Genomic DNA, 17538 nt, shown 5'->3' with positions numbered 1-17538 from the left:
TGGGTGGGCAGTGCTTACATCCTAACTCTTCAGAAGAATGAATTATGACATACAGCAGTTAAATAAGTAACAGAAAACAAGCTTGAAATATGCTGGAAGATATTTTAGATTATGAAGCAGCGTGAGTGAAAATTTAAGTGTGGTTAAAGTGTGGTTTGCTCTGTCACTTGTTCACATTCCCTGCAGTCTCCTGCTACAGTCATCAGTGAGACTGGAAAATCAGTAGGGAAAGATGTCAAAAAGTAAGATGTGTCCAGCTTTAAAGGTCAAGATAACCAATTTGCAATTCAATATTTAGAAAGAGACCCAGAGAACATCTGTCTATGCTGAAATAATACATGGAAAGAAATGATTTTTAAAGAAAGAAAAAAGCCATAAAAGTCTAAAGTAGGGGAAGCTGGTTCAAGGGTAATTTGATGAAATAGAAATTCTAAGCAACTGAGGAGGAGTGGTGCAGAAAGTGATAAATACCCCTCCTAGCATTCCTTAGGGTACCTGATTTACTTAAGAAAGGTAAAATTACCTTTACCAAATGAAAATCAGTGAAGAAAATTCATTACTGATCTATTAATCAATGAGTTTCAAGGATATTTAAAATAGAAACAACACCCATTGAAAATTCGACTATTTAATAAGTAGTCATATACCAATAATCTTCCCAAAAGACTTGACTCTATTAAAATAGTAATCTACATTATCAAACTAATACTAATACTTTGAGACATAAAAATACATTTCTAAATGTTTTAGAGCTGGAGAGATTGCCCATTTGGTAAGGCACTTGCTGTGTAAGACTGAGGATGTAAACTGGATCCCCAGGTAACCACAGGGAAGTGTGTGCCTGTGAACCCAGGGCAAGGAAGCAGACACAGGGCTCTTGGAGCTCTGCTGGTGAGCCAGACTCTAAAGGGGTCAGTTCTTCCGAAGACGTTGTCTCAAAAAATAAGGTGGTGGCATTTAAATCCTAGTATCCGGGAGGCAGGGGGCAGGGGCAGGGCAGGGGCAGGGCAGGGGCAGGGGCAGGGGCAGGGGCAGGGGCAGGGGCAGGGGCAGGGGCAGGGGCAGGGGCAGGGGCAGGGGCAGGGGCAGGGGCAGGGCAAGCAGATTTCTGTGAGTCTGAGGGCAGACTTGCCTAAGTAGTGAGTCCCGAGACAGCCAGAGTGACATAGTGAGATCCTACTTCAAACATTCAAAAAACAAACACACAACAAAAACAATAAAGTGGAGGATGATTGAGGAAGACACCCAATGTCAACTTTTGGTTTACACACACAGACACAGACACACACACACACAGACACAGACACACACACACACAGACACAGACACACACACACACACACACACACACACACACACACACACAGACACACACACACACACAGACACCCACACAGACACACACACACCCACACAGACACACACACACACACACAGACACACACACACACACACACACACACACTCTCTCTCACACTCTCTCTCTCTCTCTCTCTCTCACACACACACACACACACACAGAGATACACAGATGTCACTATTTTCTGATTAATTTCAGTTACAATACCTGTTTTCAATGATGAGGTAGTGAAAGATAGCCGCAGTTTCTTTAGGCTGCATCTGTATGAGAGGTAGCAAAGCCACTATGACATGACTGAGCAGGGGTCCCAGGTAAGCGTGGTCCAGACAACGAACAAAGCAGTCCCATGCTCTAAGTGAAAAACAACAATTAATTGAAGTAAATACCACCAATTAGTTGTTAGCTGAATAATGATATATGCATAAAGAGATTAAAGTAGCTTTTGATATAAAGATCAATGGTACATACAAACACACAGTGATCTCTAAGTTATACTAAATAAAACAAAACTTAAAAACGCCAACAACCATCCAACCAACCAAATACTCAAAACAAATAAATTCCAAAGTAAAATCAGTTTTTCATGACATGATCAATACAAAAGAAAATTTGAATGTAATATATCTATGCATTTGCTTCCACAGATAATCTATAAGAACAGTACAATTTAAAAAGATTTTTTAACTTTAGAATACTCTAAATGTATTTGAGTAAACATATCGAGAAGAAACTCTATTTGGTGGTTGGATGTGGTGACTCACAACTCCAATCTCAACACTTGTAGAGTAACATCATAGAGTTCAAGGGCAGCCTGGGCTATGTAAGAACCTTAGGAAATTTTAAAAACAAAACTCAATTTTCATCATTCCATGAACTAGGAATACAACACAATTTTTCCCTGTGATGCTAGGCAGTGAGAACAAGCCACAGTCATAGGTTTCATGGAATCATGGGGAGTGAACAATGTATTATACTGAGTAGCTTACTATTGTGTTCAGTAGACTAATGAGATACTCAACACTTTACTACAAATAGGCTTTGTGTTACATGAAGTTGGCCAACTGAAAGCTACTGTTAGTGCTCTGAGCTCGTTTAAGCTAGGTTACATTAAGTTATGGTGTGGTAGGTTAAATATGATAGGTTAGATACATTAAAAATGTATATTGGTACAGGTTTGCAATTCCAGAAATCAGGAGCCTGAGGTAGCAGTATGGCCAAATACACACACAAACCAAATCTAACCAATCCAAACAAAAAGACCCAAACAACAACAAAATCAAACAAACATACAAACAAAACCCCAAAAAGACAGATGTGATGGCACACACCTATAAACCCAGCTCTGCCCACAGAAAGTTCCAGACCAGCCTAGGAACCATGGAAGATGAAAGAAGTAAGTGGGTGAAGAAGTTTTATGTCATCCTGATATCAGCAGAATCATTTGGAAGAGGTAATCACAACTGAGAAAATGCTCCCAAAAGATCAGCTGGTAGACTTGGGTGGGTCCATAATAAATGGGATGGTGCCTTCCCTGGGTGAGTGGTTCTGGATGGTATAAGAAAGCACACTGAGGGCTGGAGAGATGGCTCAGAGGTTAAGAGCTTTGACTGCTCTTCCAGAGGTCCTGAGTTCAAATCCCAGCAACTACATGGTGGCTTACAACCATCTGTAATGAGATCTGATGCCCTCTTCTGGTGTGTCTGAAGACAGTGACAGTGTACTTATAAATAATAAATAAATAAATCTTTAAAAAAAAAAAAAAGAAAGAAAGAAAGCACACTGAGCAAGTTGTGAGATGCAATCTAATAAGCAGCATTCCTTCATGGCTTGTTTCAGTTCCCACCTCCAGGTTCTTGCCTTGCCTGAGTTCCTGCCCTGACTTCACACAGTGATGGGCTATAACTTGAGAGTTAAAAGCTATTACAGCAACAGAAATCCTAATGGGACCAAAAAAAAAAAAAAAGTACCAGAATCATGCTGTCAATCATTGCTGTGACAAACCTGATGTACTGGCTGGTTTGTGTGTCAACTTGACACAAGCTGGAGTTATTACAGAGAAAGGAGCCTCCCTTGAGGATTATGCCTCCATGAGATCCACCTGAAAGGCATTTTCTCAATTAGTGATCAAGGGTGAGAGGGCCCAGCTCCTTGTGGGTAGTGCCATCCCTGGGCTTGTGGTCCTGGGTTCTATAAGAAAGCCTACGTGAAACTGCATGTCCTGTGTCTGCATGTCTGCAGAGCCAGAGGAATATGTGAGTCCTTTAGAGCCTAGAAGAGCATGAGTGAATGCCAGACACTGGACACTGAGTGATTCATACTGTTGGGAATTTGGCTTTGCTCTGTTCAGACGTGACTGTGCTCTGGTCCTTCCCTCTTGGAGTAAGAAAGTACATAACTTATTTTTGACTTTATAGAAGCCCACAGTTAAGAGACTTAGAAATTCTAGAGAGACTTAAATTTTATAAAGAAATTAACTTTTAAAGTGTTTGGAAGTTTAGACGGGGACTTTTAAAAGCTAGCATGTTTTATATGTGACATTAATTAATTGGAAATGATCAAGAAAAAAAAGTTACGACTTAACAAGTGATGGGGCTGTGCATCAAGACGACAAAGGTCAACTGTGCTGGCTACTTCACTGCCAACTCGACACAAACTAGAGTCATTTAGGAAAAGAACACCTCAATTGAAAAAAGTGTTCCCATCAGATCAGCCTGTGAGAAGAACTCACGTTAGAATTACCCAGAAATACAAGAAAACATTTCAAATATGATGGTTATTTACCTGCAGCATAACTCAGGGAAATCATCCTTGAATCTCAGTCCAGTTCTCAGTGTGGTCATCATCTTTACTCTCACAGAACTGACATGCTTAGGTCCCATCAACTTCATCAAAGACATCAAACTAGTCAAGGCCTACAAAGAAAGTCGGGTTTGTTAAAAAAGAACTTGTAAACAAGATGCCAGAGAGAGACAAGTGATAGAAACAATTGCTTCCTACCTAAATGTCAAGGTATCAATGTATGTGACACAAAAGATCTAATAAATGCTGGCCAATTTTTTGGTCAACTTATATGAGAACCAAGAATCTGAAAAACAAATTGCATTCTTATTTTTGTTGCTCTTGAAGTTGTACTGCTACTATGGTCCAATAAATCAGGATATGATACATCTTAATTTTTTTCAAATATTTTTCATATCATTAGTGTAAACACAGATATAGATTGAATTTGAAGTTATTTGTAATATAATTTAAGCAGTATGTTTCATAATGGTCAATAATAGTCTTAATGATTGTAAATTCAAGATGTTCTTTATTTAATACAACAAACAACCACCAGATAGTCTTAAAACAGAAACAGAATGCAATACTGTCTTAGTTAGGGATTACTATGCCTGTGTTTAAACACCATGGCCAAAAGCAAGTTGAGTTGGAAAGAGTTTATCTGGCTTATGTCTCCACATCACTCTTTACCACTGAAAGAATTCAGGACAGGAACTCAAATGGGGCAGGAACTTAGAGGCAGAAACTGATGCAGAAGCCATGGAGGGGTGCTATGTATGGACTTGCCCCTCAGGGTTTACTCAGGCTGCCTTTTTTTTTTTCTTTTCTTTTCTTTTTTTCGGAGCTGGGGTCCGAACCCAGGGCTTTGCGCTTGCTAGGCAAGCGCTCTACCACTGAGCTAAATCCCCAACCCCTCAGGCTGCTTTCTTACAGCACCCAGGACCACCAAGCCTAGAAGTGGCCCGACCCACAGAGGGCTGGACCCTCCCTCATTCACCAATTAAGAAAATGCCCTATACGCTTGGCTGCAGCCTGATCTTATGGAACTATTTTCTAAACTGAGGCTCTCTCCTCACCAGTGACTAGACCTTGTGTCAAGATGCCATAAAACTAGCCAGCACAGGTACCAAAACATGGAAGCTCTTTATGGCTTTGTAACATGAATTCCACTTTCCTTAGACTTACAGTCAACCATTTCTTCATTTAGCATAAGTGTCTGGGAAGCCATTTAGATAGAATATAAGTTACTGAAAATTTACTAGTTAAAACTGAAATTATAGGCAATGACCGTTAGAATTTGTAGCTAAATTTTGCTGTCTTATGTGGATCCTTAAAGTTATCAGAAGGGGAATGCATTCTGAAATAAAAGCTGCTACTGGACCTGAAAGGTAGCTCTTAAGGTAAAGGCTTGCTGCAGAGCCTGACAACCTAGTTCTAGCCCTAAAACCCATACAGTTGGAGTATACTGACTCATCCATGTTGCCCTCTGACCTCTATGTGAGCACTGTTGCATACTCATGCTAACACACATATACACTAAGAACAGAAATACCAACAGTAGACCCAGGTGAACCAATAAAATTTAATTATACAATTGACATTGAAGTTCTCAGGTACTGCTGGCTTAAGTTTTCAACTGTGCTAGATGTCATGATGGCATGGGCCTGCAGACATTAGTATTATTACCTGACAAGTTGAAAACTAGCTGAGCAAGGTGGCTGTCATGATCCCAGCATACAGGAGGCTGAGGCAGGAGGACTACCAGAAGTTCAAACACACCCTGAGCTATTATAACAAAAGTAGAGAGTTAACCTAGAGACTCTGACCAAAAATACTGATTCTGAAATGTTCTTTGAATCTAGAATCAAGTTGTAACGGAAGTTATTTTTGTGTATTTAGTAACAGAGCCAACGAATTCTTTACGACAGGCTTGAGTTGGTTTCCTAATTTTCATCATTAGTGAAAGAGCTGCCAATGGTACAATTTCTATTTTTACAATGTCTAAAGAACAAATATATGATAACCAGTAATAAATATCAAATGTTTGGTTGCTTTTCCTTTTTGACAGTCTCATACTTAGTTAAGGCTTGCTTGGAACTCAAGATGTAGCCCAGGCTAGCATTAAGCTCTGAGCTATCCACATGCTGAAATTACAGGGGTGAGCTACCACACCCAGCTTGTTCCATGACTTTTTATACTTGAATGTTTAAACTAGATGCAGAACTCATAGTATTCAATATAAATTTTATTCTACTGTCTAGGAATTCAAATATCACCACTTACCATTTTCTTATCTTCAATACCAACACTGGAGCTCAGTAACTGCATATTAAAAAAGGCTAGAATGCCCAACAATTTCGGTTGCAAATAATCAGCCTATGGATTTAAAGAAAAAATGTTATATGTTTTACATATATTAAGTGTCTCTCTTCTTTTCCTCTGAACTGGAGATTTACTACAGAACTTCAAGTGGGCAGCTTTCTACCACTGAACTGTACCAGGCAGGAAATGGCAGGAAAAGAGCTAGTGATGAGTGACAATTTAAATATGTTCTAAGGTAGCATGGCTTAAGGTTGAGGCACGTGATTTTGGTTACCTTAGGGTTGTATGCATGGCTGAGGGCAGATGAGGAAGAATCTGTACTAGTGTATCGTGAAGAGGAATTAGTTATCTATCTAGCATACATTAATTTTGCCAAGCAAAGAAAACATTTGTTTTTCAAGCCCGAATTTACCTTTTGGTTTGTGAACTTACTTTAAAAAAAAAAAAAATCCTCACTGTTTTTTTTGAGATTGGCAAAATAATGGGTTTCATCACAGCGTCTCCAAAATATGTTTTGTAAACTTCTAATTTAGATTGGAATTAAACTTTGGTGCAATTCACTAATTATATGGTTCTAATTTATGGTCTTAAATAAAACGTAGGAATAGGTGGCATCAAGTCTATATAAATATTCTAATTTTAAAGTTCTTGGCATTGAGCCAAACGGTACTTTGACTATGTCTATCTCCATTCACCAAATACCTGTGTTTCTATGCTATCGTGCCAGGCACATGGGTTTGGACAGGCAACGGTATATATGGCAAATTAGCAGGAGGCACTAGATAAATTCAAACATAACCATGACTGATAGGGGCTATAAGGAAACAAATGTGAGCACGTGGTAAAAATTGGATAAATCAGTTTAGGTAGGGGTGATAAGGAAACTTTGAATAGTAAAAAGCACCCAGGGAATTATTAATATAAGTACAGAGGCCATCTAGAGCCAACAACTACAAATCTGAACGTTTGCCGTTTTTAAGAAACAAAGATAGAGCTAAAGCAGTGGAAAGAAGAACTGAACGAAAGGTGGGTTGGAAAGGCACACTGTCACACATGGTCTTACAGAGTTTATTCGAAGAGCTCACTTATTGTTCTCGGGTTTTGGTTGAAGCAAATGAGTAGATGATGGTACAAAGTACCATTGCCCAAAGTAGGGAAGATGAGGGGAATCAAGTCAGGAAGGAAGAATACAGATTCTTTGGGGGCTGAAGTTACACACAGATAGCTCAATAGTGAGACACTTGCTGGGGAGGGTGTCAACTTGACACAGGCTAAGATTATCTGCGAGGAGGAAATCTCAGTGAAGAAAATGCTTTTATAAGGTTGGACTAAGCAAGTATATAGGACATTCTCCTAATTAGTAATTAGTAAGGAAGGAAAATATCAATTAAAACTTAAAGAGATACTTACATTTGGAAAACAGATGAGAGGAGTTTCCTGAGTTTTATAAGTAAGGTACAAAAAAGAAGAAAACCAAACAAACTAAATTCCATGTACTGTGTCCCTTACCATCAGTTCAGGCGATGTGATATCTCGTGGTCCTTGATACGGATCATCACTAGATGCAAATGAGGCAAGGATTGACAAACCATTGAAAACTTGTTGATAATGTTCTCCAATACGCAGCAATAATTCATTGTGCAATCCTTGAAAATCCTGTCTTAATAGGCTCCCCAACTCAATTTCTGTTTCATTCTAAAGATATTAAAACATTTTCCTCATGTTAGCATCCAATTTAAATACACTGATTTTTTAATGTGTTTTTAGTAAATCAAGAGCTCTAGGTCAAGTGGCACAGTTCACTAATAGTACTAAGAAAGAATATTGGCAATGGATTCTAATCTTGTTCTCTCCTGATAGGTCTCCCATGAGCTGTATACAATGAAGAAAAGTGATCAGACTTAATTTTGAAATGAAATTTAAAAATGAAGAGTCTTATGCTTGCCTAAGGTCTTTCTGCATCTGCAAAACAGTATTTACAAATGCATAGGCCCTGGGAGTAAAAACAGTGTTCACAGCATGGTTTCGGTCAGAATGCGGGAGTTTAAATTCTATCTAGCTGTCATTTACAGGCTGTCCTGTGATATGGACAAATTACCTAATCTAACCTAACCTCATTGCCTTAAGTGTCATCATCTGTAAAACAAAACACTGCCTGAATGTTTCTATTTAAAAACACAAATACCAATTCTTTTGAACACTATTATAATTTCATACTTGACTTTAAAACACAAGTTGCTGTCAAAATGAGGGCACATTGAAAATATTGTATAAAATTAGCTTTGGGCTATACATTTAAGATGTATGTGAAACAGGAATGAATTCTGTGTTTAGATTTTGGTTTCATTCTCAAGATATCTCATTGTGTATTTGTGTGTGCGTGTGCGTGTGTGTGTGTGTGCACGTGCGCGCACGCACAAAAAGAATCTGAAATCTGGTCTCAAGCATTTTGTATAAAAGATAAACTATGCTCCCTCTATCTTGCCAAGTAACTTAAGTGACCCAGATAGCATAGAGCGAAGTTTTTGACATGTAGTATGCAATCCATAAATACTGTCATTCTGTTTCTGTAACACATAGGTTAATGCTCTTGAGATGAATGAAAACAATTAATAGTCATTACTCCTCAAGTGAGAAGACATCTGCTGTCCTCTTAGAGAAAAATGAAATTAAGGTCCTCTGATCCCATAGTCTTATATTCCTCAAAGACACTGCTGTTAATATAAAATCAAAAAAGAAACCTAAGCTATAATTTTAAATTTAAAAATTAGCTAGACATGCAAATTTAATAGCCTAAGCCCATAATGAAGCCTAAACCCACAACGAAATGAGTCCCAAAAGTTGTTCTCTATCTCCACACACGCATAAAGGTCCATGCACTCTGTCTTTCCCACATGCACTAAAATAGTAAGATTTGTCTGTTTTCTTATTATACACAAGAGTGTTTTGCCTATATGTAGGTATATGTTCATGGGTGCTTGGTGCCATAGAGGTCAGAGGAGGGTCTCAGACCTCTTGGATGTGCAGTTACAGGAAGATATGATCTGCCATGTGGGTGTCGGGAACTGAACACAGATTGTTAGCCCTAAGCCATCTATCTCTCCAGTCCCACAAAAATTTAATATTTTAAAGTGGGAAGAATTGAAATCAAATTATAATCAGAGCAGCAAGTAAATAAACCAAACACAGGCATATGATTAAAGACAGTTATCTCTTCCTATAATTACTTGTACAATATCAGCTTACTTAAAACTGTAATCAGCACAAAAATCACTAAAATTATATAAAAACCACAGGCCCGTGAAAGGATGACTATTCTATCTCATTATAGTAAATGATCAGAAAAAAATACCAAAAAAATGTTACTTAGAATCCTCCCAAGACAATGATTACTTTTTAAGTGTAGGAGTGCTCTGTCTGCATGTACACCTACACACCAGAAGAGGGCGTCAGATCCCATTACAGATTGTCTTGAGCCACCATGTGGGTGCTGGGAATTAAACTCAGGACCTCTGGAAGAGCAGTCAGTGATCATTTCTCCAGCCCGACAATGATTATTTAACACAATAATATTTATACAAATTACAGTATAAGCTATAAATTATGGCCCTTCCTATATTACAATGTTACAATAGTTTTTCCAATAATGTTAATTTAAATAAAAGAACAAAATACATACAAATATTCAAATACCTTCAGATAATGAAGGGCACGTTCTAATTCATCTTTGGAACAAGAACAAACCAAATGAGAAAAAATATATTTGAAGTTATTTATTAAAATCTCTCGACGGTTGACATTTAATTGTTTCCCTAAAGTTCGGATGAGAGCCGATGCTGCAGGACTTGCTTTGGCGGCCAGATCAGGAAGTAGAACTTGTAATGTCCTCTGGAAAAACACACAGTAATTATCAAAAAGTACACTTGTCTGGGTGATAAACTGTTCAAATAAGCCATCCACGAGAAATACTTTTTAATGCTACAGGAAGTTACGTATGGAATCGTACTTGTTTTCAGCTTCATCATTCCTCACTAGACTATAACAGACGGATGACATTACTATGATTCAGGGCCTGAATAAAAGTGTAGAGAATAGGGGTTGGGGATTTAGCTCAGTGGTAGAGCGCTTGCCTAGGAAGCGCAAGGCCCTGGGTTCGGTCCCCAGCTCCAAAAAAAGAACCAAAAAAAAAAAAAAAAAAAAAGAGAATAGCCAGTGCAAACTGAAAGAATGTCTTAGATCATAGAATTGATGCTTCATAATTACAGAAAACAGGCGAGCCCTAGGGCGTGATAAAGAAACCAAACTGCCCACAAAACTTCCAACCCAAAATTTATCCTGTCTACAAGAAACACAGGCACAGGGATGGGGCAGAGACTGAGGGAATGGGCTACCAATAACCAGCCCAACTTGAGACCCATGCGGTGGGCAAGCACCAGTCCCTGACATGATTAATGATGCTCTGTTATGCTTGGAGACAGGAGCAAGTTGTCCTCTGAGAGGCTCCACCCAGCAGCTGACCCAAACAGATCTAGACACCCACAGCCAGTGAAACAGTTAGGCACATCTAACATCCCAATACTGCAACATATCTTTCCTTTTTGGTCTATTTCTTTTAAGGTCTAGCTCATTAAATTACCATAAACTCCAAAGGGAAAATAGTTATTTTGTGTATTTATTCTACATGTCCTAATGATTATAACTCCATGTTAAGTCGTTATTCTAAACCTGGGATGTAACAATGAACAAGATCCAAGCCTTGCTTTCAAGTGTGAGATTCTGTCACAAGTGTGAGTCTGAGGCAAGAGAGAACACTTGACACCAACCTGTGCTACAGAATGAGACTCTGTTTTAAAGAAAAAAAGAAAGAAAAAGAAAACAACAAAGTTACAAATAGGATTCCCTTCACAGACATACCTTATGCCTTTTAACTTTAGTTATACTTAGCTTAAGGTGGTTGCATAGTATGTCTTAAATTTAGACATTTAGTTTCTTCTTAGAGTTTTATTTTGCCACTGGGTAATGTTGCAATAAATATTTGTGGGTTTTGATGAAATGAATAAGGTATGAATCTGTGGTTCCTATTTTCTTTGTATATATAATCAATTTATAAGCAACTTAAGTTTGTTAAAATAATACTATAGGGAAAACTCCTGTATGAACTGTTATCACAATTTATTAAGACTAACAATAAACCTGACTTTGGGGGAAAGATAAAAAGATAAAATGCTCCATTACCCTTTAAAACTTAGCCCTAATGAATTTCAGAGTCTTCCTAAACTATCCCATGCTACAAAGTCTATCATTCGAATTCACAGCAGATCATATCACTAATTCTCTATTTTAGAATTCAACTTCTTACAGGTAAATATTAATTTTTCAATGACTAATGGAGCCCAGGACACTATTGAAAACATAAGAGTTAACCAGATTATGGTATCATTAAATATGATATATAGAACAATAAATAAATAAATAAATAAATAAATAAATGTATGTTTAAGTTATACTGTGTAAGCAATAATCTCTGTCAAAGTAAAAATAAATACACAATTTAAGGGCTCAGGAGATAGTTTGGGTGGTAAAGGGCACGCCTTGTAAGCATGAAGATGTAAGTTCAATCCTCAACAAACAACTAGGCATGGTGACAGAAGCCTTTATTCCCAGTGCTATGGAATCAGAGACAGAGAGATGTTAAAGGCTTGCTGCTCAGCCATTCAAATTTACTTGGCAAAAACTCCAGGGCACTGTGCTGGGACTCTGTGCCCAACAACCACACCCCCAAAATTGATGGACAGTGCCTGAGCAACAACAGCCAAGGTTGTCTTCTGACGTACACACACATAAAGCATGTAATTTTAAAAATCTAAGGGTCATATGGTCCTAAATGTACTTGTGATGGTTTGTATATGCTTGGCCCTTGGAGTGGCATTATTGGAAGGTATGGCCCTGTTGGAGTAGATGTGTCACTGTGGGTATGGGCTATTAAGACCCTCATCCTAGCTGCCTGTAAACCAGTATTCTCCTAGCACCCATCAGATGAAGATGTAGAACTCTCAGCTCCTCCTGCCTGGATGCTGCCAGATTCCTGCCTTGATGATAATGGACTGAACCTCTGAACCTGTAAGTCAGTCCCCATTAAATGTTGTCATTGTAAGAGTTGCTTTGGTGTCTGCTTATTAAACCATACCTAGGACAGTACTTGTAAGGTTTTCTATAAAAATAAACAAACAGAATGAAATAAATGAAATGTTGAAATCAACGCTTCAAGTAGGTCAACTACATACACACACATACACACACACACACACACACACACACACACACACACACACACACCAACTTACTGTCAGGAAACGATTAAGATCAGGAAAGTCAAAAACATTGGCAATTTCTGATAAGGTATTTAAAGCCATTTCTCTGTGATGAGCAACATGTTGTTTTCGCATCTCAGCAGTCTGGCAAGGAGTACTTGGGAGTGCTGTCATCTGACTGGAGTGGAGAGATTCTACCAAAAACTAAAGCAAAATTTTTTCTTAGTTTTCAAATGAAGGAAATGCAACCAAACCCCACTCCCTGCCCACCAACAAATAATTTTTAAGCTAGCATAAAGGATAGCTTTAAGTTCTATACTGCCATAGTTGGACTCATTCCATTCACTTTAATGAGGTAGATTATGTCATAATCCTACTTTGGAGAAAAGCAACCAATCTTTTTTTTTTCCCTTTGGAGCTGAGGACCAAACCCAGGGCCCTGTGCTTGCTAGGCAAGTGCTCTACCACTGAGCTAAATCCCCAACCCCAAAAGCAACCAATCTCAGTTAAGAAACTTTAATATCATGATGAGGGTAAGAACGATACTTTAATATGGCCTAACTTTTCAGACACTGATGATTTGTTTCTGAAAACAAAGTGTCCTATTACAATACCATCACTAAAAAGGCTAAAAAATGACTCCCCAAACTTAACAAGAATATAATAATGTAGTACATTATTAAAAGATGATATTCCCTTTCATTTATGACCCATATCTTCAGGCCATTATCCTTAAATACAAATGGCAAAAATTCATTTCTAAATAAGTATAACTTAAAAAATAATCTTTTAAAACAAGCAAAATAAGAAGACATGCATATATTGTTTTCCTTAAGCCCAGTCTGGTCTCAAAATTCTGGACTCAAGCGACCATACACTTCCAAGTGAAGTAACAGAGACTATCAACACACACACTACTTTGCCTGGCTTCAACTTCATTTTTAACTCCTGTAAAATGTTGCTATTGTCTTTTGAAAGGCTGAATGCTGGTTCTCACCTGACAGATTGGTTTCTTATATTGACTGAAAAAATTCTGTAGTTTAACACTTTTGGCTGCAACTAGTGCTCGGATCTCTGTGTATGCCGCTCCAGAGACGGATGCAGACTTAGACAACAAGCAATGCAGTAAATGCAAGAGTGCAAAAGGTATCAAATCTCCTTTTGCTGCCCTGAAAATAAAAACACGGGTATACAGGAAGTCAGTGTCTCAGAAACTAATGCAGACACATAATTAAATATATGGAGATCATATTTTTTCCATAATATACATCTTATATCACAATTTATTATTTTCTTTTTTTTTTTTTTCAGTGTACAGTAGGCATGTATTCTACCACTGGACTACATCTCCAGCCCTCACATCTCTAATACCAGGCACATAAGCCAGTGACAAAAATAAGTAAGTTTCAATTCAAATACTGTCAGACATACCTTCCAATATCCCCTGTTGTAAGAATCAAGGTGTCCTTCAGCTCATTACTCCTTGATATCTGGGCATGTGTATATGCTTCCTTCATTCTTAACACAAAAAGCTAGGAAAGCGAAGTATATGGTCAGAATAGTTTTATGCCTAGGTTTATAAAAACCTGTATGTTTTAATTTAAGATTTCTAACCTCTTTTATGAATCCATCTTCAGAGTTCAAAGATTCCAATATATACTTGATATTTCCACTAAAAGCTATTCTAACATCCTTGTCTGGATCTTCCATCAAATTTAATAAAGTGCCAAGAACTGCTTTTACCTCTGTTTCATCTTCTTGAAAATCAAGATGCTTACAAAGATGATGCAGATTGTCTATGAAAGCTAAAGCAAGATAGTATATGTTTTACATATTTTCCAATTGGACATATATAACAAAGTTGTACTTAAAAACACTGTCAGCAAATAAAATACAGCAAACAATCCCATTTTGCCTTTTATGTCAATATTTGGGTATACATGGCATACATAATTTAAGGAGATTACTGTAGAACTTATTAATTCATTTGTTTGGTTTTGTGGTTCTTTTGTTGTTTGTTTATTTTGAGATAGGTCTCACTGTAGAAACCTGGCTGACGGGTTGGGGATTTAGTTCAGTGGTAGAGCGCTTGCCTAGCAAGCGCAAGGCCCTGGGTTGGATCCCCAGCTCCAAAAAAAAAAAAAAAAAAAAAAAAAAAAAAAAAGAAACCTGGCTGACTGGCCTGGAACTCAAGTCTGTAGACCAGTTGGCCTTGAACACAGAGATCCACCTGCCTCTGCCTCCTAATGCTAGTATCAAAAAGGCATGTGCCACTACAGCTGGCAAACTTACCAACTTAGATTACTTCATACTTAGGAAGTTATATAAATGATTTAAATTTAAAATAAATTCCAGTATCTAAGTTATCAAAAGATTGTTTTTAGGCTTAATAGATTATTACCTATTAGACTCAAAAAAAAAAAAAAAACTTTAACTGATGCAACTGAGAGGAATCTTAGTCTTACTGTTAATTTTATAGAACTTAGGGGTCCATAGAATCACTTATCAACTATCTTGTGAATAAACTACAAGTTACCATGTAAACCCATGATCTTCCTGGTGCACCTGTAACCTCAACCCTGCAACAAGCTCATACTCCAGTAACACTGCAAAGTGCTTTTAATTCCAAAGTAATTACTCACCAAGTTTTACTGGACTAGGTGTATTTTTAGTCAGCAGGAAAAGGAATGGCTTGCAAACGGAAGCTTTTACTTGAGAAGATGAACATTCATGTTGAGAAGTGGCTTTCAGGTTCTTACAGAACAAGTCCACAGGTCCAAAGAAAGGCTCTACTGAGGAACTTGTCAAATAAAACATGCCGTGAAGAGTACAGACAAGTTGACCAAGGACAGAAGCAAATTCTTTCTTGACCACGTGAGAATCATCTTTGACTCTATCTCTGGAGAAAAAGAATAAGTACGAAATCTTCCTAGTAAATATTTTAGATTAGACCCTCTCCATTTGAGATAAAAGGAAAAAATAAAATTTAGAAGAGAAAAATAAAATTTTCAAGTTACAAGCAATATTTGCTGTCTGTATTCTGCAATACTAACTTGGAAAGTCAGATTAATGATTTATACAGTCAAATTATATTGTCAAATCAAATTCTTAATACATACATTAGCATCTTGGGAATTTGATTACAAGAATTCTCCTGCTGCAATAAGATAAAAAATCCTTTAATACAACTAGTCCGGATTACTTCATGGGAGCTCTTCAAGGCCCAATTATAAACTGTTGTTCTCCAGTCAAGGAATATTCTTTTTGGAAACAGTGTCAGAAGAAACACGCATTGTGACTGTGCCTGTGGAGCTAAACAGAATTAACTTTATGAAACAAGATTTCTTTAGAAACGTTTGCTGATTATTTTGAGGTATAGGGCAAATATACTGTTACTATACCAAACTCCTTTCTGTACTCTTCTGAATATTCTCCTTTTAATTATTGAAAAATGTATGATAAAGTATTATAAATCCTATACAGAGATCAGTTAAACACAACAAAATAAGCTACACACAGACACTTTTGTGACTACTTACAGTAACTTTCCCAAACCCTCTGGCTTAACGGCAGAAGGTTGGTAGCAAATGTGGTCATCTTTAAAGAGTTATCATCAGAATAGGAATAAATCCATGGAAGTGAGAGCATTCCACATAACTCTTCCAGAACATGATCTTGAAATGAACTTTTTACTACAGAGACAGACAAAAGGACATAAATTAACCTATTCCTTCATGATATTCGTCATTTTACTTTACCAGTAAGGATATAGACATCCAAAAGATTAAGTGAAATTACAACGAACATTCAATAAAGATTCTTAAAATAAAGGGCAAGAAACAATCTTGAGTTTTAACTGGGAGTGATCTGTGGCAAACCCACAGCCTTGCACAAGTTTAACATGTACTCTACCACTAAGCTCTACTTGAGGCCCTTGCTGAAGTCTGTGAGGCCAATGAAAGCAAATGTGGCTTAAAAACATATGCATCTATATACTGTCTAAATGGATCATAATATTCTTCAGATTTACAAACCAAAACATCTAAATGTTTCAAATGAATGTCTATTGACTAAATCAAAATATTACACAAATAATGTGAAACTCAGAAATTACCAGTAAGTTTAATTAACAGAAAATTTGAAAATATTCTCAATATTGCAAATACTTCTGCATTTAAACTTTAGGCAGAAACAGAAAGCCTCCATCTACAATGACTACTGCTTCTCACTTATATACTCACCTTGTATATACATCAAAGCATCATAAATTCTCACCACGCTATCGATGACTAATTCCAGTTCATGTTTCTGAACAGATTCTAACAAACTCTTACAGCTTTTAAGCACTTTTGTATAAAAATCCAAAGACATCCAAGTTATTACTACTGGAGGTTTCTTCTTATATTTGTGTTGACAATCCTTGGCATTATGGCTGCAACAAGTACATTTTTAGAAAAGACATTAAAATTAAGAATTCTATTATAGTCTAATATAATATTTTAATAAATCCAAAGGAAAATTAAGTGTAGAACTAACCTATAACCTTAAGCCAATTTAAAGTCAAAATGCAAAACAACCTATGCTTAAGTGTACTGTCTTTATGTTGATTTAAGTCACTGATTTTTTTTCTATTGTAGTGTGCAAGTGTATATTTGGGGGCAGGAGGGGATATAGGGAGGGCAGACACACTGTGTCTAATTTGTAGCCTAGGCAGCTGATCTAGAGGCAATCCTCCTGTCTCAGCCTCTTAAATCACTCTTGTGA

At 37.3% G+C, this 17538-nt stretch overlaps 1 protein-coding gene across 1 annotated transcript in view; it reads right to left on the bottom strand.

Moving 5' to 3' along the window:
* The window catches only part of Atr (ATR serine/threonine kinase), an 88208-nt gene that overhangs the window by 60456 nt on the left and 10214 nt on the right, over positions 1-17538 (bottom strand). The window contains exons 7-19 of the mRNA XM_032909981.1: positions 17016-17206; positions 16314-16466; positions 15894-16086; positions 15417-15673; positions 14389-14579; positions 14206-14306; positions 13772-13943; positions 12808-12978; positions 10157-10351; positions 7973-8158; positions 6425-6517; positions 4142-4272; positions 1568-1711 (exon numbers count right to left, since the gene is read on the bottom strand). Of these exons, the coding sequence (XP_032765872.1) occupies positions 1568-1711; positions 4142-4272; positions 6425-6517; positions 7973-8158; positions 10157-10351; positions 12808-12978; positions 13772-13943; positions 14206-14306; positions 14389-14579; positions 15417-15673; positions 15894-16086; positions 16314-16466; positions 17016-17206 (2178 nt within the window). The remainder of the gene's footprint in view (positions 1-1567; positions 1712-4141; positions 4273-6424; positions 6518-7972; positions 8159-10156; positions 10352-12807; positions 12979-13771; positions 13944-14205; positions 14307-14388; positions 14580-15416; positions 15674-15893; positions 16087-16313; positions 16467-17015; positions 17207-17538) is intronic.

Source organism: Rattus rattus, chromosome 8 (genome assembly GCF_011064425.1).
Source record: "Rattus rattus isolate New Zealand chromosome 8, Rrattus_CSIRO_v1, whole genome shotgun sequence".
In the NCBI taxonomy this organism is placed as follows: domain Eukaryota; kingdom Metazoa; phylum Chordata; class Mammalia; order Rodentia; family Muridae; genus Rattus; species Rattus rattus.
The sequence above is the reverse complement of the archived record's forward strand: the minus strand, read 5'-3'. Positions and strand labels throughout refer to the sequence as shown.